General features: G+C 37.1%; 1 protein-coding gene and 1 long non-coding RNA gene across 6 annotated transcripts in view; one reads left to right on the forward strand and one right to left on the reverse strand.

Moving 5' to 3' along the window:
* Positions 1-27,386, forward strand: part of Dcc (DCC netrin 1 receptor) — a 1,088,579-nt gene that overhangs the window by 992,649 nt on the left and 68,544 nt on the right. The window contains exons 22-23 of the mRNA XM_035440067.1: positions 18,198-18,263; positions 23,187-23,349. Coding sequence (XP_035295958.1) covers positions 18,198-18,263; positions 23,187-23,349 — 229 coding nt within the window. The remainder of the gene's footprint in view (positions 1-18,197; positions 18,264-23,186; positions 23,350-27,386) is intronic.
* The window catches only part of LOC118238335, a 50,313-nt gene continuing 32,579 nt past the window's right edge, over positions 9,653-27,386 (reverse strand). For all 5 annotated transcript variants that reach the window (XR_004768320.1, XR_004768322.1, XR_004768318.1 and 2 more), the window contains one exon: positions 9,653-9,985. This is a non-coding gene — a long non-coding RNA (uncharacterized LOC118238335). The remainder of the gene's footprint in view (positions 9,986-27,386) is intronic.

The following is a 27,386-nucleotide window of genomic DNA, read 5'->3' on the forward strand; positions in this document are numbered from 1 at the left end:
GTGCTGGATATTGATCATAGGACCTCATAGCTACAAAAGACATGCCTAGCCACTGATGTACAAACCTCATCCTTTGCTTCATATTATGTTAAACTAGACAATACATAGTTTGTTATTTAAATAAATAAATTATTTCTCTGCCTTTCTGACCATATTGCCTCTATCTGCCTGGAAGTCTGACTCAGATTTTCACAAATTCAGTGAAATAAGGCCAGTTTCTAGAAGAAAAGGGATCCCAAAATTTATTGTCCCACTTGAGCACATAGATATACTTAATCAAGTATTTATTCTCACTTACATATTACTTAGAATGACTCTTCCATATATGCTACTTGGTGACTTTTCAAACACAGCAGGCAGATGGTTGGTCAAGTTGAAAACCTCAATATTTTATATTTACTCAAATCACTCATTAAAGAAAGTTGTGGTAATGGCTATGTTAGTGGTAGTACTATCTTCAGATACTTACATAAAATCTATTGGCCAGCAAAAGCTTGTTATAAACAATATCATTTACCTATGTTGATAGACAAGTATGTGAGAAATATCCCAGATTACAGACCTTTAAAAGTGATGGAAATATTGACAGACAGTTGTTCTAACTGCTCCCATTTATAGCAAAACACAAGTGAGCTGAATATGTTTTTTTATCATACTCACTGGTAGACTTTTGTTCTGTAAAATTTGTAACAGGAACTGAGTTTGTGATGAGGTAAGTGCTCATCCAGACAACATTCTAGCATGGAGTTTGGAGGGATTCACCACACTCCTAACTGAGGAGCTACTGATGGCTTCTAGAAACAGAAGTGTCATTTCTCTTTAAGAGTGTGGCTCCTTGTAGGTGAACCACATTCCAGGGGACACACCATACCCATGAGTATATGGGCAGCACAAATTCTCCTTGGTGAACTATTTAAAAGGGAAAAGAGTGGAAGTTGGTGGGATGGAGCAGTGGAAATTGGTCTGGAGGAATTGGGAGGAGAAGTAGTAGGTAAATAACATCAAATACAAATTTCCATTTATTATGTACAATGTATGTACAATCCTTTATTAAAGGATTAATAAAAAGAAATACACTCTTAGAGGAAATTTGGCACCTTAAATCAGACTTAACCCTGACAATATGAATCCTAAGTAGAGAAGCAGGAAATTGAATTGTAAGTGAAAACATAAGAAAAGCCTTGATCATTGTTAAAAGTACCTTGGCACTTTCTTGTCACAATTTCTTGTTCTTGGAACCTATACCTGCTATTATGAAGAACATTTAAAAAAACTCAAAATAAGAATTGAGTTGGGAGTAGGGAAGTTTCTTACTTCTACGTAATAGTATGAGTAGTATGAAAATTATAAACAACACAGAATTCACAACCCTTGCATGACAGTTGGCTGTATCCAGTGTTTTCTTCACTCTAATCTTGATCTGCTTTGTACTTTTTCTATACTCCTGAGGCTGATACTATTATTATCTCCATTTGAGCAATAAATAATCTGAAGCTTAGAGACTCTAAATATTTTGCATGTAGAAATAAACCCACAAAAACCATGTCCCAGGAGCCCTATTTTTTTTTTTTTTTTTTTGGTTTCTTGAGACAGGGTTTTTCTGTGTAGCTTTGGAGCCCATCCTGGCACTCTCTCTGGAGACCAGGCTGGTCTTGAACTCACAGAGATCCGCCTGCCTCTGCCTCCTGAGTTCTGGGATTAAAGGCATGTGCCGGGCCAGAAGCCCTATTTTTATGCCAACATTTTTATGTAAAACATTCATTTTACATACCAACCCCAATTCCTCCTCCCTCCCCTTCTCCTGCCCTCTCTCACCTCCCCTTCTTCCCACCCCCACCCAATCCTCAGCAGGGTTAAGGCCTTTCTTGGGGTGTCAACAAAATTTGGCATACCAAATTGAGGCAAGACCAAGTCCCTCACCCCTTGTATCAAGGCTGAGCAAGGTATCCCTCTACAGGAAATGGTTCCAAAGAGCCAGGGATAGGTCCCTGGGATAGGTCCTGGTGATACTGCCAGCTGTGCCCTGCCCCCACAACAGATCAAGAACCTGCATCCAGTAACTGATGGAAGCAGATGCAGTGACCTACAGCCAAGCACTGGGCTGAGCTCCTGGAGTTCAGTTGAAGGAGGGAGGAGGGAATCACATGAACAAGAGGGGTCAAGAGCAAGATGGGGGAAACCACAGAGACAGCTAGCCAGAACTAGTGGGAGCTCATGGTCTATGGACTGACAGCTGGGACACCTGCATGGGACCTCACTAGACCCTCTGTGGATGACAGAAGCTCTGTTTTTAAAACCAAATCCATTCAGTATGTAATTTCTTCATGTTTACATGCAGGATCCATAAACATATCAATCTATAAAATTTCTGCATCTAAAGTTTTATTGTTCTGTTTTTTTTTCTAATATGGGCTGTCTTTTTTTTCATATCAGTGAGTTCTTAGAAGAGAGCAAATGACCTTCCATCTGGTATAATCTTATTAATGGGTACCCACAACTTTGAGTCTATGAGGCTGGAAACATGGGAACTCTGCTACTTAAGTTATCTTGGGCTGCCAGTACCAAATGTCAGGTAAATTAAACAACAAAAATGTATGTACCTTAGAATTGAGATAAAGCCCCAGGTGAAAGCCCAGATGAGCTGAGTCCTGGCAAGGGTGTCTTCCCAGCTTGCTAATGGGTCTTGCTCTTTGGGTCTTCACTAGAGAAGAGCTTTTCTTAAAATGACATAAGTACTATTGAATCAATAGTCTCTACTTTTGAATTTATTTAGCCTTGCTTCCAAGTATACACCAATGTATGTACAGTCCATACTGCAGTATTAGTATACGAAAGAAATTCCTATGTGAATGTGAGCACTAGACTTTTGCTAAAATAAAACACTATTATCATTATCTTGTAAGCAATAAATAATCTGAAGCTTCCTTATATGTTTGAAATTAATTTTGAGATTTTAGTTGTTAAGTGTCCTGGAGAGAGAAAGGGAGGTAGTCACGCAGTCTGACCTGTAAAGTGTGTACATAAGAGATGGGAGCCATACTGCATCTCTGTGTGGGCATGTGTAATGCTGAGTACTCACACAGCCTTGTCCTCAAATTCAAACAGAAATGTCTTTCACTACCTCACTAATTGTCTTGCTAGTTTTAAGAGCAAAAAAAAAAAAAAAAAAAAGTGTATTGCCCCAAATCACACAAGCCACTGTTGACAATGCTGGAAGCCAAATGTTTCTCTCTGACTCCACAATTTACTGTAATTTCCCATAAACATGGGAATTTTGTTTTTCTGAAATAATAGTAAAACCTCAGAGCTTCTTAGGAATACCTTTAAGGGTTGTACTGTCCATTTTCAATAATGATTCTATGTGGCTGAATACACAGAGCTGCCTGGTTATGGTTTCGTGTGTATGTTCATGGCTAGCCAGTGTGATGGTAGAGTGGCTACAATGGCAATATCAGAGCGATTTACAGAGGATAGGAACTTACCTAGATGGACTACAAAAAGTGCTCACTCCAGGACTTTCATGTGTCTCTGATTCTCTGTGGCTTGGGAGAGGATTGAGACACTCAGCAAAGAGAAGTATAGATTTGTAACCATTTGCAGATTGAGATAAAGAATGACCATGTGAACCCAGATGTTCTTTAAAGAAAGAAAGATAAGTCCCCCTAGAATCTTCACAATTTTTGAGAAGTCTTTAGGTTTCCCTGTCAGCAGTCACTCACTATGTGCTCTGAGAGTACTGGAATGGAATCAGAGCCTCCCAGCACAGCCCTAACACTGGCACCTGCTATGTGACTGTGGGGTTGAAAATTAACTTCTCAAAGCATTTCCACCTATAAAATGGTGAGTGTAGTACAAATTATCTTTAAGAGTCCCGGGTTTTTATATTGTAATTAGAATTTAAAAAAACAAACAAACTCAGGAATAGCAACTTTTCATAACAAAAATAATATGAATTGTTTTCCCACTATACATCAACCACTATGTTCTTCACATGTGTTAGCCAATGTAGTTCTCATGGCAACCTAAGAAGTAGATACAATCAGATAAAAGGATCTAAGTATCTGTATGTGTAGTTAGATACAGATACATACCCAGGTTACGTAGGATTTTTTGCTCAACACAACTGTATAATTTTTGGTAATGCAATCAATTCATTGAATCTAACTTTGCTATCAGGACCATTACACCTAGAGGCATAACTGTAAGGTCATCACCTTTGAAACACTTTGTTTTCCTCAAAAGGAATATTCTTGCAAAGTTTTTGACACCACACCTGCTATTTTGCACCTCAGCTGTTTTACTCTCATGTATTAGTATAATCTTAATTATTTCAAATTTCAAGGAACCAGGGTTCTGAAGGCAGTGTAGTCAAGCTTTGAATTTAGTTAATGTAATACAGACTCTGTAGGGTTCAGATCGCAACAGGCAGGCTTCTGTTTGAAAAATTGAAACCTTTTGCACCTTCTGACAGAAGCAGTTTAATTGAAAATTAAAGAGTCTTTCTACCCTATTATTGTGAATAGCCTCAATCCAGTTTATTATTCAACCACTTGCTACACCCACTTGAAAACGCTATTCTCACCTGTGTTTTTCTCAGGTTCAAAATTTGGCAATTCTATAAATTATGAGTGGTGAAAAAAGTAGAGGTGGAAAAATGAGTAATATATTTTTAATAGAGTGTTAAGTGTCTGTCGTGTTCCCAGCAAACAATCAAGAAGCTGCCTAAGTCTGCCTCTCAGGAATCTTTATGTTTTAATAGGTAACTTGGAAAGAAAGAAACATAGGCACTGCCCAGAGGGATTTACCTGATCCATGTAGATTATTAACCTTGGTGTGAAGCAGGCATTTTGGTTTACAGGATCTCAAACAGTATTTCAGGTACAGGTTCTTCCTGTGAGGCAGCTTCAATACTGCTAATTCCCTTGATTCTTCTTGAGAGACCTCCTCCTGGCTCTGACTTTGTCTTCATCTATCAGTTCTGCATTTGTACCTTCAGTATTATATTTGTTTGTTTACCACACAAGTAATATTTTAAAAATATAATTACAATTCTTTCCTTTTCTTCCCTCCAAATTCTTCCAGAAACCCCACTGCACTCACCTTCAAATTGCTGGCCTCTTTTTTCACTGATTGTTATAGCATGCAAATGTTTATATGTATGTATATGTATATTATACACATATATATTACACATATATTCCTAACTATAACTTGTTTAGTCTGTATTACGTTACCTGTATGTGTGCTTTCAGGACTGACTCTTAGGCACTGAACAATCAGTTGACCTGGTCTTCCCTCAGGAAGGGCACCTTTCCCACTCCCAAATTTCCTCATCTGCCTACTTCCTTGTGAATGGTTGAGACCTTGTGGGCTGTTTCTAATCCAATTTGCAATGTCCATTGATGTCATCCAGGGTCAACTCATATTTGGAAAGTCATGTTTTCGAGGCTTTATAGTTGTTTCTTCTGATGCTATGAAGAGGCACAATCTCAAAGAAAACTCCCCTTTCCCTTGGCTTTTACAATCCTCTCCTCTCTTCAGCAGTGTTCTCTGATCTTAGGCACAGGGGTGTTTTGTAGAGGTATCCATTAAGACTTGGCTCCAAAGATCTACACTTTGATTGGCTGTAGGTTTTGTTGTTGTTTTATAGTGGTCTCTTGCCTATTTTCAGAAGTTTCCTTTAAGAGGGGTGAAGACTATACTTATCTGTGGGTATAAGGACACATGTTTATAGAATGATTGCAGAGTATACTCAGTTATTTGGCACTAGAATGCTAGCAGTCAGACAAAATTATACTTTCTAAATTGATGGTCAGATTATTCCTCGATATACACTAAGAAGTAGAACTAAAACCAAATAGCCACCTGATATTTTCTACAACTGGTGCCATTCTCTCATCCAGAGCAATATTTTCTCCTTTTCTCAAAATAGTAAATACAAATCCTGTTTTCTTCCAGATACCCCCTCCACTTTATGTATTCCAATACCTTTCATTACCTTTCTTGTCTTTTCTTCTTGTTGGTGTTCATAATACTCAACAATGTGTCACTGGGTTCCCTTTTCTAATCATTTACCACTATCATTCCCAGCTTAGTGGTCTGATTATAAATTCTTTCTATGTAGAATATTTGATGCATATTGTCATTTCTATCATTTTCCTAGTAACTAATATTATACTTATTTAGTAAATGTATGTTGATTTAAATAACGACACAAGTGTCTAGGAAAGCAGAGTCATCTAGGAAACAGAAGTTTTCCTGTCTAATAAAAAGTGCAGATTAGAAAAGCTATTGAGGGAGGATAGTCTCTATGCTGCTCATCTCAGAGAGAAGATGAATAAAATGTGAGAGCATATTTCTAGCTAAAAAATAGAAATTCAACCATCACCTCTAAAGACAATAGATAAATATAAAAATAAGAAATCATAATTCACTCTGAAAAATTCTAAGCCCTTCTTTGTTTGATATCTATCCTTCCTTGTTGTTAGCAGAAAAAATTATAGACTTGAATTCCATTAGCTTTTTGTAATGCTAAATAGAACAAAAATCAAAACTAATGGGTATCAATGAATTATTGAAATTGGAAAAAACATTAGAACTGGACTAGCTTCTGCCAACTTATTTATTAATATTAGTGAATCTATCTTGAGGCTAGAAACAGCAACACTTTAGAAAAAACTGTTGTTTGGATCTGCATTACAGAAAATTTGCATTATAGATATTTCACTACCATACCAATGTGTAAACTTTAATTGACAAACCAGATGTTACCACTAAAATGGATATTTCAAGATTTCAGAAGGGAAATCCTAGGGGCTAGAGTAGAGAAAAGGATTTCTTTAGACCTAGACTGGACTCTATAAATAGAAATTTAATGAAAATAATGAGTAGATTTCTATTTAAGGAATCTTGGGAAGGGGTGACCAGGAACACATAAGATGACAAATTATAATAAGCATAAGGTGTGTTCAGGGTACAACCAAGGAAATGTATTCAGAGCAGTGTATTATTGTAGGAAGATGAGCCTGTAAAAATGCCTTTCTAATTTTTCTCTACTCTAACATAGTAGTTCTAGAGTGTTCCTTCATTTCAACACATCAGAGAGCCACCGAGTTAGCCACTAACAATCTGTATGCTCCCTTTGTCTACAGCTGTATAAAAGGCATTCACCTCTGGCTGGTCATGCTGAGCATTTCTTCCTTGGGGGTATGGGGCAAGGCAAGGAAAAGACTATCTGGTGTAGGGAGGTTGCCTCAGTGTTAATCATCTTCCACATTTCATAGCCTATTTTGTCCTCGTATGGTGCCATGTTTTGCATTCATGCTATTGTTTTTGCTTGATTGACTTTGGTTTTTACTGTGAGACACAGAATGATCAAAGCAAACTCTCCCTTTTCCTATACTGGGATCACAGATCTGGACCATCATGCTAGGTTCTGTTATGCCCTTTCTAAAGTGACATCACTTTCCCCAGATATAGATATATAGATATAAATATAGACATAGACATAGACATAGACATAGACATAGACATAGACATAGACATAGACATAGACATAGATAGATAGCCAAAAACACTTTCTTTTTCCTTCCAAAGCATAACTTGTTTTGTATGTCCTATTGAGAATACAGGTGATATGTCTCATATCACAGATTCCTAAATGCTCATGCAATCATGCCATAATTGACTCTTGGGTGTGACCTAGTATGTTCCTCCCCTTCCTCATTTGTTCTTGTACTTATCAATTCACTGTGGAAAAACCATCACCAGAGTTAAGCAGACTCGGCCACTTAAGAATGTGATCCTGAGTAAATTCATCTTTCTAAGCCATAATCTACTCATATGTAAAATGGTCTGTATTACAGATCCGTAGCTAAAATTATTCTCACACTACTTACTGCAATAGCTTCTTTAAATCTCTTCATACTTAATTAGCATAATCTTTCTCAAATAGATAGGACGTGTGCAAAATTCCCGAAGTGGGTCTTTGTCACCCCCAAAATACTCTAAGGAAACTTTTAGACAGACTATACAGACTATATATGGATATATATATATATTATATATATATATATATATATATATATATCAGAACTCAGCTAGTTAACCTCTCTCTCAAGTTCCATGTCCACTAAAAGACCTCCCATAAAATTGCTAGTCCTAAATTGCTAATAAACCCATTTTCTCATTTTGATTCCTTATTTATAAACTAAGTTTTAACTTTTGTAAGGGGTTAAATTAACTCATTAAACTTTTCCCTTTGAAGTAATGCATATACCTCTACAATAGCTATTTTATTTATCTAATACTTCAATCAATAGATTCATGTGTTGTGTGACAGAATTTTCCTGTGGTGAGGCCATGCTCAAACACACACACACACACACACACACACACACACACACACACACACACACCTATATACCTTTGATAGGAAAGCAAGGACAGAACAAAGTAGAGATACCACCATGTCTGACTTGGTGAACCAATGAATTTTATTGAGGTTACCTACAGGAATGTGGGTGAAGTACTTAACAGGAACAGAAATGACTCAAAGGCAACTATATCATTAAAGTCCAATAGATCATGGATGACATATCACAAAAGTTGGAAACCTAGAGTGCATTCTACAGCCTGTAGGCAGCTCAACATGTTAAAGAGTGTTATTTCCAAGTGTTTCAATTGGTCTTTGTAGGCAGTTTAGTTGGTCTCTGCTACTTTCAGGCCAGTGGCTTATGTCAGATTCTTCATCTTAGGGTGATTCTCAACAGTATTTTTTGTTTATATACTCCTAGAAAGGGAGGAGTCTAGTGAATCTGGTAGGTTTTGGGGACTTCCTGAATCTATCTTGAGTTGTTTACTATGTGGTTTAAGGAGATTGGGTACAGTCTAACCATTTTTCTTGATGCTCCCTAAGAGGAAGGGTTATATAGAACTTAAGCCTCAGACATCTAGGCCACAGCCCCGAGAAGCCCTGATTTGGCACTATCACTTAATCTCTAGCTGTTACTTCTCTATCTACTGCACCTGGTTTCTGGGAGTAACCCTGGATGGACTATCTCTGCTCCTACCACAAACTTTTTCTATAAGGAAATGTACCCACAATCCATCCTGGTAGTGGCTTGAAAGTCTTCCCTTGTACTGTCCTATCATATATGCCTTCTGTGAAGTATTCCTCATGCTATAAAACTTTACATACCTTCTTACCACAGAATTTGACTTTCAGTCATGTTCATTCTTTAGGAAATTCCCTCTACATTTGTCTTCAAGGCACACAGACAGACCTTTTCCTTTGTTTTGCCTTTAAAAATATCCTTTAGGTTGCTCTCTTTCTTTACATACACTTTTTACATAGTAATTAAGTCATTTGGACCTGCCAAAGCATTTTTCATTTTAGGAAATTCTTGCCCTAGCATGGAAACAAAGTTGCTCAAGGCCCATGCCTGTCTCAAGGTCTCTGCTGAATCAAGCCTTTCTTTTTTTTTTTCATTCATTTATTTAGCTCATAAATAAAGTCATGCACAATTATGATACAGAATACAGTATGTTCACACTGGCATGGTAAATTAAACCAATTAACATGTTATATCATACATATTCATCATTTTTGTTTTGAGAACACTTAAAGTATACTATCTCACAACTTTTAAAATATAGCGTATTGTTATCAACCATACTTATCATGTTCTCAGTAGACCTCAAGACTTCACAGAGTCCATGCCTCTTGTCCAACTGCAGTTTTATATCCTTAAACCAATTCTTTAAGTCCTTTGTGAACACAGTTCTCTCTGACCAGGTGAAGTGAGATTAAAACAGCTTTCTTATTCCTTGTTCCCTCAATAGTGCCTGTCTTTCCTCTGTGGTCCTCTAGCTCCTGATATTTAGGAGTTCAGTGAGAGATAACCAAGTCGTCCTAATGGCTCTGCAAAACCAGTGTGCCTGGGGCTGGTTTCCATCATGCTGTCCTGGTTCATGGAACCTATGCCTTAAGAAGGAAAGAGTGGCTGTATTAGTCAATTTTTTCTGTCTTCACAGCAGTCAGACTGATGTCATGTATTCCCACACCCCACACCCCACAGTCTGGCTTGTGAGGCATCTTCCATTGCTTCTTTGTAAGTCTTCCTAACACCAGCAGATCAAGTACTGAGTATTTCTTCACTATCCCAGTTCCTTCTACTGTACCACTCTTAAGCTCCCCTCCATCTGCAATAGGATCCCAGATATTTCCTCATTCTCTACTAAAGGTCAGAACTGAGGGTTTCATCTACCTCTCTAACATGTGCCCCTCACTCTCTGATTCTTCCCTTTGATTCCATGTTTTGGGATTGCAAGAAGGGCTATTGAGCATGAATCTAATGTGAATTCTCTTTTCCTTTCAGCCTCAAGCTATAAGAAACAGTTAATTTGTCAGATCAGAAGCAAACACGGAGGATGCTGCTACATCCCCCTTTCTAGCTGAAATTCCTCCTTTATGCATACATGTTCCTGCATGGCTCTCATCTCACCATCAGATTCATTTCTTAACTACACAGAACAGAAGACAGGTAGCTACTACTTGCTGATGAACTCAAAACTTGTAGGCTACTCTCCAAGATGGCAAAATTGTCTCTAAAACTTTTGTTGTTTTCAGGGCATCACTGTGCTCATATAGTGTGGGGCATCTTTGTACTTATGCCACCATACCACTCAGGCAGTGATTGTCATCCTGAGATTCTCCCTATAGAAACTCCTAATCCTGTTGGCGTAAGCTTATTTGGAAGTCTTACTACCAAGAACAAAAGCCATGCAACCATGGCCATAGTAAAAAGACACACACATGCAATATAAGAAACATTGGTTGTAGTAGAATTTCCTCTGAGAGTATTCTGTCTCAGGCTTCTCAGCCTTCCTTGGATGCCTTGCTACCCATATCCATGACCATGCCCTCACTCACTCCCAACTCATCTTTGGTTCTCTTGTGCCTTTGGGCACCAATCATATTGTGTGACAGAATTTTCCTGGGGACATGTAACATGTGCATCTACTCATCCCAGAAAAGGGTGACAGACCAAAGTACAGATATCATCAAGGTCCAACTTTAGGAAGCAAAGAGTTTTGTTTGGGTCTCTCAAAGGAATATGCCTGGAGGTGATATATAGGAGAAGAAATGACTCAAAAGCAGCTGCATCACTGAAGCCCACTTGAGAGGGTGACAGCTCACAAAAGCTGGGAAACTAGAACACACTGCATACCCTGCAGCCAGCTCAATAGGTTGGAGATTGCCCTTCCCAGGTGACTTAGTTGATCTGAGCCTCTACCAGACAGATCTTTATTTCTTTCAGGAAATGTGTCTAGTCCCTGCTTCCTGCAGGCAGCTGAGCTCGTATTGGTCTTTCTTGCAGTAACTTGGCTGGTCTTGGAGTGAGTCTCTGCAGTCTTCTCTGGGAGAAGGAAGAGCCTAGTGAATCCACTAGTTTTCAGAGACTTTCAGTAACTGTTTTGAGTAATTTCCTTTTTGTGTTGAGGAGCACACCTGCAGTGTAGAATGATTATCCAAGGAAACTGCTACACAATACAACAAATAATTTTCTATTGAATGCATGGGTGGAGCATGAGTAGATATTTGGGGGAGGAAATTCCAACAGACCCATTTTTATATCCCCTGGCAGAATGTGCATGGTTTAATGTCTTCATTCAGCAGTTTTCCCTTGGGGAAGAATGAACCCTGTCTCTTCTATCCTTTCTCTGTGTGACTTAGAGCTTCACCTAAACAGAAGCACTTTTCAAGTGGGATAATCTTGCATAGCACTCTGGGGAGAGTCTATCAGAGGGTTCTGTGGACTGTGAGAGCAGATTCTATTTTATGAACTACATAAGGCTGTGCCTCATTGTCCATGTTGTCAGTGTCAGGTTAATGAGCTCCTAGGAAGGTTCTGTCATCCAGGAAATCCCTTATATATTGAAAAACAGAATGATGCTTTAGAAATTGGTAAGGACAGGGCTGAATCTAAAAGTGATTTCTGAGACCCTTCTGATGGCCATTATGTCAGATGTGCTAGAGACAAAGAGACAAAAGGAGAGACCCAGGGAAATAAACAACTTTAGACAGTCCCAACAACAGTCATGCCGTTAACAGTTAGTTTGCTTCTGTTCTTTTGATAACTGAATTGTTAATCAGTGCTGCATCTAAATTTATGTTAATAATAATTACAACAACTAGTAAAGTGCTGGACTTTTAAAATATGGCTGGTTATAATATAGATCATCAGAGTCAGGAAGCAGATTTTCACGAGCAGCCAGTAACACAGATGGATTTATAAGGGTCATACAATTCAGAAATCACGAATTTTCTTTACTTGATATCTTGAAAGAGAAAGTTAGCTGCTTGGTTGTAATTATAAGATATTATTGGTATGTTTGGGGTCTTTGGTTCCTTTTTAACTATTGCCCAATTTCTTTAGTTCATTGTCAAGATGTGAGGCTCAGAAGTGAAAGAATGCTTATAAATAAATGCATGAATATTTATACTATATATTATACTAAGGCATACAAATTCTATAATTCCATATACATATTTAATTAGTGAAGTAAGATGTTTGCAATAAAGTGTTTTATTGAATGGCATCAGTAATCCCATATTTTGTGTTGTAATGTAAAAAAAGCAGCTCGCAAGATAAAACATCAGGTGTCAGGGTTCAAGCAGAAGGTTTTTGTTTTTGTTTTAATAAGGGAAAGGGATCATAAAAAGGAGAAAGGGGAGGCAGTGACTGACCTCAGAAGACAGAAGCAGCAGGATTAGGGAAAGAGGGCCAATGGGTTGGGGTGCCAGAGGGAGGACAGAAAGGGAGGGAGGGAGGAACAGACAGGAAGAGAGCAAGAGAGGGAGGAAGGAAAGAAGGAAGGAAGGAAGAAAGAAAGAAAAGAAAGAGAGTGAGAGAGGAAGAAAGAAAGAAAGAAAGAAAGAAAGAAAGAAAGAAAGAAAGAAAGAAAGAAAGAAAGAAAGGAAGGAAGGTAGATGGCGGGAGGTGGTCAGGGCCCTTTAAAAAGGGAACATAGTGAATGTGCACAGGTGGTGCTCTTAGTGGCTGCAGCTTAGGGCATATCCTGTCAGAACCCTAAGGACAGGCCAGCACAGATGCCTAAATACTAACATTTAATAGTCTAGATAAGTCTGACAGTGATGATTTTATTTGTACTCATTTTTTTAAAAAGGCATTGTTTGTAGTGGTTTTTTTTTTTTTCCTCCTTAGGCAGTTTTTCAGGAAACCATCTCCCAGTTGTTGGTTGAACTATACATTTGCCTCAGGATGTCAATACTAAGAATTAAATTGAGAGGTCCACCAAGAACAAGCATTTAGGATAAAAAAAATCATCCATATAAATTCATCATGTACGGGATGTCATGACTAACAAATACCACAAAATTAGTCCTTGCCTTTTTTTCTTACAGTATATTGTTTTCCACAAATATCTGGTCACAGTACCCATCTTATTTATACAAGAAATCCTCATCTTAATTTCTAGTTTGATTTCTTATAAATGTGTTTACTTCTTAGTAAGAACCAATCCTATTAACAGTCAATGGTGTACAGACAAAAATTAGAATAGAAAAAAAGCTGAACTTTTATAATTAAAATGCATGGAGAGGGATGCACACATTGCTTTTCTCACTCCAGGCAACTCAGTCATCCACTAACCCCTGCCTACTTTGCAAATTATTGCAAAAGGCAAATGCAACCAAAGATTTTAAAGAAGGGAAAACACCACGGATTTACTCAGAACCAAACCTCATATGTGATGAGAACTTTAGTTGCTGTTGCATCTAAAGCAGTAATATTTTCCTTTATTTGGTGATTTATTTTATGTTTATTTAAACCCAGTGCATTGGACCTTAGGAATGAGTGAGCAGCTACTTTCTATTAATATGTATTTGAAAACTCTTGGGTGTTCGGTATTGTTCTGTTTCCTGGGTTTTGATGCCCTGATACCTTTCTCAAAGTCAAAAGTGTTATCAAGTGCATGATGAATTGATCTCTCTCACACACATATCTTGCTCCTGATGAATCATTTGTTTTAAATATATCTCAATGTGATCTGTGTGCTGGACAGTGAAATTGTATTCAGGTGGCATTAATGGATCTTCTTTATCCACTGGTGTACAAGACATAAAATCAATGTAATTTTCGTCATTACCTCCAGAATTATTCTCAGAAAACCAATTCTAAGATCAGGAAGATGACTCCGTGCTCTGCATCATTGGGAGGCTGTGCACCGAGTATTTGTTCAATGAGCAATCTGCCCATTTGATTTAGATTATGGCCCATATGTATTCTCTGGGGATTGATAGTGTGGACCCTCTGAATCCCCATTCAGAGAAGATGGATTAAAGATGAGATTACAGCTACCACATCCAACTTCCTAAATGGCCTCTACACATTAATGTCCCACTCCCCCTCCTGAAATCATAAACATCCACAGAAAAAAGCAGACCCTAGCAACAAAACTCCAATTTAATTCATCTTCTACCGGTGCTGGAAAATTATTTATCATGGGAAATACTGTTCATCTGTGCTGCAAGTGAAGACATAAGCATTAACACTGGCTAATTTTAAATGAAGAGAGACATGCATGCATATATGCACTTATACATACTATACCACCATAATAATGCAGAAACAATATTTTAAGTGGCTTCTGAGAACAAAACCATAAGGAAAAAACTGTCAAAGTACACTAAATTAAGATGCATAGTATTTATTAATGCATTGAAAAGCATCTTAATTGACAGGAGTCTCTCCTCCAGTAGGGAGAGCATCACAGGTGCCACTGGAAGCAGCATAAAAGAGAAATTAATTTGCATCCTCCCCAAAGACAGTCCTAAGACTTCTGTTCTTCTCATCTTCCATCCTGGGAGCAAATGACATGGAGGTCACAGACACTTGAGCTTATTTTAAAATTCACTCTGGGATCCTCACAAACTTATTTTGGAGGATTTTTAAATTTGGAAGAATTGCAAGATTTCAAAATTTTTAATCATTAAAATTGTAATTCTGCTAAAATATCAAAAATTTTCAGGTATATCTTTTAATGATACTAGATAAGTGAAAGACATTTTTAAGTAAATCTGGAAGTGTTGCATAGAAATAGATGGATTAAGTTGTGCTTAAACCATTAAACCCAGAGTGAATTACAAACCACCAATAGCTGGTTGTTATTAACTATGAGTGGGATTATTTGAGCTTTAGACATAATGAACCAATGTTAGCTGGCATCACAGGACACAATGCTAATGCACCTTTTTATCTCCCCTTTCCCTGAGAATCTAGGAATATGTCTTTGGTGTAGCAAGCATTCAATAAATGTTGAATAAATTATTACCATTTAATTCTCCTTTAATGAACCTGAGACCTTTGGGATAAGGCAGTAGTTGTAATGTCTACATTGACTGACTTTCATGCCAATGATCTTTCAAATTCCAGCTGCGCCTCGATTTCTGTGAATCAATGGTTATGAAATCAACCAAGTTAAGTGAACACATTAAATATCTTTCCACAGCAGTAAGTCTTCAAACATGTGTTGGCCTGCCTGGCAACAACAGCATCATTGCTATCATTCCCTTTAGCTCTCTAGTGTCTTCCCATTTGTTAACTTCCCTAGGACTTGCTTAACAGTGATGGAAGCATATTTTGCTGTCATTGCTGTTACTATTAGTAGTTATTTATTACTTGCCAATCAGGAAAGCCTCCTTGTAGTATAAAAGCATCTTTCAGGGAATGGAAACTTAGCACAAAATTAAAGCTCAATTTCATGTCTTTAGACCAAGGTATCTTCGGGTCATCAATAACCTGGAAATGAGTTTTGTGCTATCCTTATGAACTACTACAAGGTATCTAAATTACCATAAATCCAATATTCTTCATTGACAATATCACGTTTCCTAAAAGAGATTTTCTGTTGGGTTCTTGATGAATTACTTAATTTTAATTTTGTGATATCAGTCTAGTAAAAACAGAAAACTAGCCATGTCCAACACAATAGATCTTTGGTTATAAAATGTCCAAGTTTTAAGAACCATGCTATATAGAAGCAGTTCCACAATGCCCTTATCTTGTTCAACATTCTGTCCTATATGATATGGAGGTATTTCTACTTACTGTGTTCTCAGTGTAATTGATAGCCTGGTAAACCCAAGGGGTTCCAGACCCATATGGTGTCCTGTCTCATTAATACATGGATGTGCTTGTATACTTGTTTTTACATCCTGCCACAAACTAGCAAAGAGTTAGAAACTTCATTAAAAAGACATTTGTCAGGAGGCTGGATAAAAAGGAAAATCTTCCCCAGGCTATCTACCTAATTTCCAGCCAATATAGGATTACCTATAGGAGTCATTTAATGCTGTTACTGGCCTAAGTGATTAGGTTGTTAGCATGTCTTTTGACTGACTGCTTTGCAATCTAGCTGATTTCAGTTGCTGCAAAAAGTATTGTTAATATTCATACAGAACATCTGTTTCACTGCATTTCTTCCAACACCAATCCCACAATGTGCTTACAGGCAAAGCTTCTCCTGTGTTCTTTGAAACATGAGATGTTTGTTACATAAGCCAGGTATCTGTGGAAAGAACTGTCTGTTGATGTAGTCAGCCAACTAAAATGTCCATATTGTTTTCTCATTTATTTTTATTTTATTTTATTTTGGTTTTTGGTTTTTCGAGACAGGGTTTCTCTGTGTAGCTTTGGAGCCTATCCTGACACTCGATCTGGAGACCAGGCTGGCCTCCAACTCACAGAGATCCGCCTGCCTCTGCCTCTCGAGTGCTGAGATTAAAGGCGTGTGCCACCAACGCCCAGCCGTGTCTTCTCATTTAAATTGTTCTTTTTACAAGCATATCAGCAATTTCCCTACTACATACAAATAGAAACCTCACCCTAACTTCTATTTCCTGTCACACTCACAGTCAAAGCCCAGTGGAGTTTAAATATGCCATTTAATGTGAAAAAACAGGATTCACTGTGATTGAATTAATTGCTTTCATTGCTTGTTGGAAGCCTGGTATCCCTGCAAACTTGAGCTGAACTGATATCCAAAGAATTTTAAAAAAATTGTTCTCATAGAGTCAGGGAACAGAATACTAAGTTGCTTTTCCACTACACTTCTGCAAATAAAATAATGAAATGCTTGGAAAACATCAGTGAGAAGAATGTTGGTTATGCAAAGGAATGTTCCAAAGCTGACTTATAAGTCAGAAAGATAAAGGAACATGTAATCTATCAATGGGACCTAAGAACCACCTGTCACTGTGGTCAACACCTTAGTCACCATCCTAAGTAGCATTATTTCAAAAAAAAATCCTCTTTGCTGAATTGTGTTTGTATATAAAGGCAAGTCTCTGATGTTTTTTTTTTTTTTTCTATGAGAGGTCCACCTAGAATTCTAAAGATCAAAACTAGTGAAATAATTGCAGTTCTCTATTTTATAGATAAAGTGTCATCTGTAGTAGAGTACCATTAGTTAACTTTTCATTATTGCATAAATAATTTTTATTAATTTGTGAATTAATTATTTTAAACACCACATTCACATCTGTTTCACACCTATGAGAGGAAGAGTTCCCAATAATACCAAAAGAAAGGAACTTTCTTTTTCTTTGTGTTAGCAAAAAATATGTAGACTATGTGCCTGGGGATCTTGAACATATTCTTTGTTCTCTAGCTACTATTTATTCTCAGGCATGTTACATGGCACATAACAATACCAGCAAGTACTCAAAGCCAAATTTAAAATAAAACAAGTCTTGGCTTGGTAAGACAGCAATACAAACTTGCTAAAAGTCTGTGTCAGGTAAGAGACAATAAATAAATGCTGGGTATACCTAGGAGCCATAATCTAGGCCATCTTTGTTCTGAAGTCATGGAAAGATAAGTATTTTGTATGGCAATGCTGAGTCCTTTATGCTTATTTCTTGATAATATATTGTAAGTATTGAAAGGCAGGAATAAACAAAGAAAACATGATCACATTCCACAGAATTGAATTTCACTAGTTTAAGCATGACAGATTTTTCTTACCCATCGGAAAAATTAAATTTAAAGAATAAGTCCAAGTAATTGTGCTCGTTCATTGTAAATTTAGAATTTTTTTTGCCATTTCAGTTTGTTTTGTTTGTAGTTCCCTGAGCTATATCAGCTAACATTCTAATGTGCTGATATACACAGGTCGTCATGGAGATGGAGGTTATTGGCCAGTTGATACGAACTTGATTGATAGAAGCACTCTCAATGGTAAGTATATAAATTGAGTTCTATTGGATTAGGTACAGTAATTACACAGTTAATTCTACATTATCCAAAATAAATTTTCTATTGACAAGGGCAAGGACTGTGGACTTAGGGTTTTACTGTGGTGACAGAAAAATGATGTTATTAGCAAATTTCACACATTCTACCAGAAAAAATGATGATAATTAGAGGTGGCAGGTGCATGAAAAATAATTAAACAAGTTCTAGTACTGCACAATTCACAAATTATACAGGTTTTTCCTAGTTTGCTTTCTAAAGTGGTGAGAAAACATTGACCAAAACAATGTAAGTAGGAAAGGGTTCATTTCAGTTTACAGCTTATAGTCCATCAACAAGGGAAATCAAAGTAGGAGCTCAAGGTAGGAGCCTGAAGACAAGAACTGAAACAGAAGCTGTGGAAGAATGCTGCTTACTGGCTTACAGTGTGGATATCTTCGCTTGCTTTCTTGTATAGCTCAGAACCAATTGTCCAGGAATGGCATCACACACAGTGGGCTGCACTCTACCACATCAATCATTAATCAAGAAAATGACCCAAAGACTTACCTATAGCCCCATGTAAAGGAAGATTTTCTCAATTGGAGTTCGCTCCTCCCAGATTACCCACTTTTGTGTCTTGTTGACACAATATAACCAGCACAATGTTTCTTAAATAGCTACATTTTGAAATGTGATAGTGTATTTCCAATGTTCACAACAGCCTTTTCTATTGGAGAGAGATGATAACTAATAATTAGCTTGAAACCAACTATGTTTGATAAAGTTACTGGCACTTTTCACTAAAAATGTAATTTACTTTTTATTCTATAATATTTCATTATTAGTTGCCTTTTGCAATCTCAAGTTTAGACAGTTTCCTTGATTCCTCAAGTAAAACTTTTCCATAAACTGTGGGCTTCTAGGGGACCACATGGAAGAAATTCCAGGTAATGAATCCAGAGCATATTGAAAGCCACACCCCAGAAGCTGGTGTGTTTGGCTGAAATCGGATCTTTGAAAGGATAAATTAACTCTAAACAAAGGACTAATGTAACATGATTATCATTGGAAAATATGCTGTGTCACCTATGTGACAACTAACAGCTATTTGTAGCTCCAGTTCCAGGGGATTCTACATCATCTCTTAGCTTCCTTGGGTACTACGTGGCCATGGTGCACAGATACTCATGTGTGCACCATACACATACATAAAATATAAAAAACATATTTTTTGTAACTGAAGAAATACTACTAGAACTCCTTTGAGTGTAGAGTTCTAGAAATAAACTGTGGGCACAGGTTTTTAAACTGCATTACTTCAGGAACAAAAACCCCAAATGAAGAAGTATCTGGGTAAAAGGACATAGAATTAAACAATCAAGGTAAGATGGTTAGAAAAAGTCATGAGTAGGCAGAAGTTGATCTTTTTTTTAAAGATTGTTTCAATTGTATGAGGAAATATATTTATGTACGTATGTATGTATGTGTGTGCATTTGTCATAAATGTGTATATATCATGTATGTATGTATGTATGTATGTATGTATGTATGTATGAATGTATGTCCCTAATAAAGAGAGGTTCTAGTTCTAGAGTACTCTAAGGGAATCAACATTCCATCTTAGAATCATCCTACAGAGCCAGCAAGATGTCTGAGTGTATAAAGGTGCATGCTGCCAATCCTGTTGACCTGAGTTAGATCCATGTACCATGCGGTGAAAAGATACCTACACATGCATGCTCCCCATACATACACACATATACATCTAATACATATATGTGTGTCTGTACATGCATTCATACATACTAGTAAATAATACTATTTTAGAATCATCCTAAAATACCAATTTTGAAATACCAATTTTATGAAGTCCATTCCCAGTTATGAGTATGACCACATGATAGAACTACAGAAATTTAAAGAAGGAAACCATATGGATAATGGGGAAAGAGTAATCATCCCCTTGTAGCTTGCAGTATTGCTAAGCAGTGGATATAAATGTTAATGGTGGGATAAGTGTAAACCACAGGCAAAATTGTCTCCTCTCAGAATTTACGTGTCCTAAAGGATGCAGACTTAAATAGTGTTAGACTTAGCAACTAAAATTGTAATTTGTTCACATTTGCCTAAGAACCTGACATAAGTAAATTCTTTACAAGAGATTTCAATTTCAGTGTATATATGCTTCTTAAGGTATATGCATACGCAATAAGAAATATTCAAAATTACTCTCAAATGCTTGTATTTTCACTTCTTAAATGTTGCATTCCCAGTATGAATAAAACTTAAAGGTTTTGCTTAAGTGCTTGAAGATGTCTTTCAAAGTAAAATGAAATCTTAGTTCAAAAAGAAGCCCCAAACTAAATGTGACATGGATATGTCAATCAACAGAATTTCCCTGTTTAAGGGAAAGAGTCCTCAGATGAAGAAAGGAATAATGATTTCCAGAAATGCAGGCCACTACATGCATTTTTTATTGAATAAGATTCCTAGTGTGAATGAAATTATAATTAAATTTCACCTAACAAACATTACCTGACAGGGCAAATTCATGGAGGCAAAACAGATAAAGGCATTCAGTGGCTTCCAGCCAGTTCACATAAACTGTTGGCATCATCCATCCTCAGTTTCCTCCATCACTTCATGATGTTTTAGAAATATTATGCTAAGTGGATGAGACTAATGATGTACCTGCAATATGTTGAGATTCACTACTGGGGAGACAAATTATTACACTGACTGATTACAATGACCTGGAAACCCCCAGACACATGGATGGTGAAGAAAAAACTTAATCTCTTTCCTCCACTATTTTGTTAGCAGAAGAATTATGGTGAATATGTTATCTGACACAAGCCCTGGGTATTATAAATGATTCATTCCACAAAGGCCTATGAAAACTAAGATTCCCAGTTAAAGGCCTGGTAATGTGTTAAGGTTTTGGAAGGAGGTGGGTTTTTCCCAATGAGATATGTAAGAGAGGTCCCAGAGAGCCCAGTCTGTACCCAAATCACAACCTTAAAAGAAGTCTGCATGGATAAAAGTTTGTTCAAGTTTTTGTTTTTAAGCCTCTCAAATAATGAAATTTCATATATCTCCCTTAGACTGACAGAATTATGGGGGTATTCTCATTCTTGCTACATTTGCTGGTTTCATCCTTCAAAGTGTAGTAATAGAATAATAGCTTATGGTCAGGATACTCAAGGCATTTGCAAATAAATTTAGATCCTGCTAATCATTTATGTTCTTTTCTTTCATGCCATCCTTTTAAAAATTTACTTTTGAATTATAACTAAAAAATGAGCAAAACAAAAAAATAGTTCTATAGTTCATGAATTCTCTCATAGTTGAATGCCCTTAATTAAATTGTAGAAGCTGAAGAGGCTTCCTAATAATTTTCTTATGTCAGGTAGAATCAAAGCTAAATATTTGGTGATATGATACTATTTCAATTTTATGATGCATTTAATTTTTAGAATATAGTCCACATTCTTTCTTAGTGCTGAACATGCTTCAATTTCTACAAACATAATTCGTGCTTTACATTTGTTTGAATGACAACCACCATGAAAATTGCTTCAACTCAGTCTTTCTATACTAACCATGAAGCACCATTTCCCTTTGCTAGTAGTTATGCCTAGGATTTGAAAGCCCAGTTCAGCAAATTTGATCAAAAGATCTATAGACCATATATATATTATATATATATATAATATATATATATATATATATTCTATTGACTTTTGGAACAATGTTAAACTTGAAATGTTTCACTACCTTGATTCATTTTATAAATAAAAAGGTGAATTAATTAATTTATAAATACTCAGTTGTTTTTTTGTTTTCTTCTAAATTAACATATATAAGATATCAGATGAAAACCATATTTTTTCCCTCAGAATGCAATCACCTTTTCAACTACTCCCAATTATGTGATATAAAGTCCTGCATGTATCTGTTAAATGATTGTTCTGAGATCAATAAAGTTTTAGTAGGAACTCAGCAATGTTCCCAGCAGTTATTTTAATGCCAATGGGAAGATACAACAGTGCCTTCTAGACACAATGGAACTGATACACATATGACCTCACAGAGACTCTAGCAGTGCACACAAGACCATCAAACCAGACAAAATGCCAGAACTGAGATGGGGAAGTAGACACAAATTTCCCCCTTTTAACCAAGAAATTAGTTTCAGTTGATACATTCTGGCAAAGAGAATATGAGTTTTATCCAATGAAGTGTCACTGTGTTTGTCAGCCATTCTCTGGGGCATGCTCCACACCCAGGAGTAGTTGGCTAACACAAAAGAGACTCCATGGATTCTTTTTCTCAATATTATAAATCTTAGTTTGTTAATCAGAATATAACTCTGCCATAAATTCACCTTTGCAATTGATCCAATTGGGTGTTTTTAGTATAGTCAACAGGTTGTGCTAGCACAATCACTATGTAATTTAGAACAGTTTGTGAATTGAAAATACAGCTCAGTCTCATTATCTGCCTTTCCATCCATTGGATGGCCACGCTTTCCATCCATTGGCCAACACTAAAACATAGTCTATTTTCATTGATTTGCCTGCTCTAGGTATTTTATGAGTGGAATGAAGCCCTATTCAGTCCTTAATTGATTTCCTTTAGCCTCTACATGGTAGCATAAGTCAGAATTTCAATTTTTATGATTGAGTAGTATTCTACTAAATGGATATATCACCATTTTTAGTTAATCCATATTTACATTGTTTCTGCTTTGAACCATTTTGAATAACTTTTCCTGTCCAAGTTTGTATATTTCATTTCAATGGATCATTTTGTTTTCATTGCTTGTGATGCTATGACAGTAAGAGATCTTCACTTTACAGTCTGATGAGCAGTGGCCATAACCCCTCCCTAAACCTGAACCATATGTACTTGTTTTTCCTACAGAACCACCCATTGGACAGATGCACCCCCCACATGGCAGTGTCACTCCTCAGAAGAACAGCAACCTGCTTGTGATAACCGTGGTCACCATTGGCATCCTCACAGTGTTAGTAGTGGTGGTTGTAGCTGTGATTTGCACCCGGCGCTCTTCAGCCCAGCAGAGGAAGTAAGTAACAACTGATTCCAAGCAAAAAAGTGTCTCTTTCTTTGACTATATTTCTGATGGCTCTCCCCCCCCCCTTTCTCTGTTCTGTGTGTGTGTTCTTTCATAATTCACCATGTGTCCTTATTGCTTGACCCCCAACTAAACCCACTTCTGTCCACTGTGAGCCTATAATTAAACTACAACTAGGCTTACAGATTTTACAACACAGCCCAGCCCCACCCCCAGAGACAATCTTGCATTTCTGTTTGCTTTTACTTCTTAGAGGCAGATTCTTCTGTAAATAGCCCTCAGAGAGGGACTCCAAGATGCTTCTGATATAGCCTTCTCTGTAATTGCTTCTAGACAGTTGGAGATATTGTTCCTCTACAGTACTTGTTTATCACATTTGACAGGGAGTCCTGCAGGCAGGTAATCAATGCTTGTTGAATGGATGACTAAATATAGCATATCAAACTCACTGTCATTACAAATATACAGAGTACTTAGCTCGTAGGCATTAGAAAGAAAGAGGAGTCCAGCAATTTGAAAAGGTTCCTATTTCCTGTCTATGTTTAAATGCCAGGACATAACATTGCTAATGGCTTCAAAATATTTTCATATTTTACAGTTCTTGATTTTACCATATACAGAAGGTTGCATCATAAACAAAGTTTAGGATGAAAGTGAATATTATTTGGATACAACCCATCCCTTCCATCCATGCCTCAGGATCAGCACATTTCCCATGTTGCAGATTCCAAAGTCACTAGAGTCTCCTGGCCATTTGACTTTCCAGATTTTATCAAATCCAGCCTGAAATGTATTTTCAGCTACACTCACATTCTCAGTAGCTTGAATGCCTTTTGCTCTCTTTCCTTCTGTATTGTTCTTGGCCTCAGGTTTGTGCTGACTTAAAGCCTGAGGCTAGGCTGGAAGTGGCTGACTTGACAGCTATTCTCTATATCTATTGTCAAGAGTCTCCTGCAACTTATTTCCCCCTTGTCTCATGGCTGGTCTTTCTGTCACTCTTTCATAAACCCTATGGCTCTATTGATGGTTTCTTTTGTGTCCCTCAGCACTCTGTGTTGAAATAGAACAGGTGACGAGTGCATCCTAAGGAAATCACCAGAGAGGCACAGATATAGCCTGTGTATTTAATTTATGTCCAGCCTCAGTCATGGGTTGTGCTGTTTGGAACTGGTAATTTCTGGTGAATCAGTCTACTGCCTAGAAAGAGAAAGCCTAGGGAATGAACTTAGTAAAATCAGTTTTAGGTGTGAACACTGAGAGAAGGCATATTCTCTCAGAGTTCATAACACTTGATAAAGGTCAGACACAAGAACTAACTAATTTAGACTGCCCTAGACTGTCATTATAATAAAATACCTGAAGCTGGATTGTGTATCAAGAATATAGGTTTACTTTGGATTCAATATTCTGGCAGTCCAAGAGCATGAGTTAAATTAAGATGAGGGCCACCTACTGTGGCTGTATGCAAGGTGACAAAGCATAACAAGTAAACAGATGTGGAATACAGGTAACATGACAAGGCATGGAGCAGGAGACAAGAGATAGCCCTACTTTGAAAACTTCATGAACCCACTTTCCTGATAGGGAAACCAAGGCCATAAAATATGAACCATTCCTGAAATAAAAACATTAATCTTTTTTGTGGTCCCCATACCAGTCAAACCTGTTACTTGAGGGACTAGCTTCAATATGTGTTTCCACTAAGACAAACCATGAGGAAATTATGGCAGTAAAATATTGAAAAACCTCTTTGTCGGCTGTTCTTGAGAAGGGTTGATCAGACTTGGCATGCTATACCATCAAGATATCAGGTGTCTGAGGCAAATCTGAAAATTCACATGAAGGGTGGAGGAAACAATTGTTTAGTATTCAGCAGTTGTTAAAGCACTGGCCTATTCTTGAAGAACACTGAATTCAATGGTATTATCTGCAGTGGGGTTGGAATTTCAGTTGTGCTTGCTTCCCTCATTATTTTGTAGACATACTGCCTGGTGAACTAAGTTCCTGGGTAAACATTTTCTTTCCACAGGGAAAATGTCTTGTCTCTAAGGGAGTAGAGCTAAAAGTTGTGAGTCTATTGAGAGTACTTTAAATCACCTTGAAATCCACAAGAATGCCTTTGTTTTTTAACAGCTGATTAATACTCCTCTATGGAAATGTACCACATTTTCTTTATCCTTTTTTTTATTCAGGGGCATCTAGATTGTTTCCAGGTTCTGGCTACAATGAATACAGCTGCTATGAACATAGTTGAGCAAGTGTGTCCTTGTGGTATGATTGAGCATCCTTTGGGTATATACCCAAGAGTGGTATAGCTGGGTCTTGAGGGAGATTTATTCCCAGTTTTCTGAGAAGCTGCCATATCGATTTCCAAAGTTGTTGTACAAGTTTGTACTCCCACCAGCAACGGAGGAGATGGAGAAATGTTATCCTTGCTCCACATTCACTCTGGAAAAACTTGTCATTTTAGTCTATAGTCTTAGCCATTCTGACAGGTGTAAGATAGAATCTCAGAGTCCTTTTGATTTGCATTTCCCTGATGGCTAAGGAGGCTGAACATTTCTTATGTGTCACTCAGGCATTTAAGATTCTTCTGTTGGGAAATTTCTGTTTAGGTCTGTATCTCATTTTTTTTAAACTGGATTATTTCTTTTGAGGTTATTGTTTTGATGTCTAGTTTTTTGAGTACCTTATATATTTTAGAGATCAGCCCCCTGTCAGATGTGGGGTTGGTGAAGATCTTTTCCCATTCTGTAGATTGTCATTTTGTCCTTTTGACACCATCCTTAGTCTTTCAGAAGCTTTTCAGTTTCATGAAGTCCCATTTATTAATTGTCGAACTGAGTGTCTGTGCTACTGGTGTTCTATTCAGAAAGTAGTCTCCTGTGTCAATGTGTTCAAGGCTACTGCCCACTCTCTCTTCTGTCAGATTCACTGTAACTGGATTTATGCTGAGGTTTTGATCAACTGGGACTTGAATCTTGTTTAGAGTGATAGATAGGATGATATCTAGTTATGCTAGCATCACTTATTGAAGATGCTTTCTTTTTTCCAGTGTACAATTTTGGCTTCTTTGTCAAAAATTGGGTGTCCATAGGTGTGTGGATTTATGTCTGGGTCTTAGATTCCATTCAACTGATCCATCTGGCTCTTATATTCTAATACCATGCTATTTTTATTAAAAGCTGTCAATGTAATCCACCGTATAAACAAAGAAAAAAACACATGATCATCTAATTAGATGCTTAGAAAGCCTTTGACAAAATCCAACACTCCTTCTTGATAAAAGTCTTGGAGAGATCAGAGATACAAGGAACATACCTAATTATAATTAAAACAATATACAGCAAGCTGAGAGCCAACATCAAATTAAATGGAGAGAAATTCACAGACAGTCCACTAAAATCAGAAACAAGACAAGGCTGTCAACTCTCTCCATATATATTGAATATAGTACTGGAAGTCCTAGTTAAAGAAATAAAACAACAGAAGGAGGTCAATAGGATACAAATTGGAAAAGAAGAAATCAAAGTATCACTATTTGCAGATGACATGATAGTATGCATAAGCAACCCCCAAAATTCTACCAGGGAATTACTACAACTGACAAATACCTTTAGTAAAGTGGCTAGATAAAACATTATCTCAAAAATAAAAAAAAAATCAGTAGCCCTCTTTTATATAAACAATAAAATACCTGAGAAATAAATCAGGGAAACAATACATTTCACAAGAGCCACAATCAATATAAATATCTTGGGGTAATTCTAACTATGCAAGTGGAAGACATATGTGACACGCAGTTCAAGTCTTTGAAGAAGGAAATTGGAGAAGATAACCAGAAGATGGAGCGATCTCCCATGCTTAATGATCAGTAGGATTAACATAGCAAAAATGGTCATCATACCAAAAGCAATCTACAGATTTAAAGCAATCCTCATCAAAATTCCAACACAAGTTTTTACAGACCTTGAAATAACAATACTCAACTTCATGTGAAAAACAACAACAACAACAAAAAAAACATA

Source organism: Cricetulus griseus, chromosome 2 (assembly GCF_003668045.3).
Source record: "Cricetulus griseus strain 17A/GY chromosome 2, alternate assembly CriGri-PICRH-1.0, whole genome shotgun sequence".
Taxonomy (NCBI): domain Eukaryota; kingdom Metazoa; phylum Chordata; class Mammalia; order Rodentia; family Cricetidae; genus Cricetulus; species Cricetulus griseus.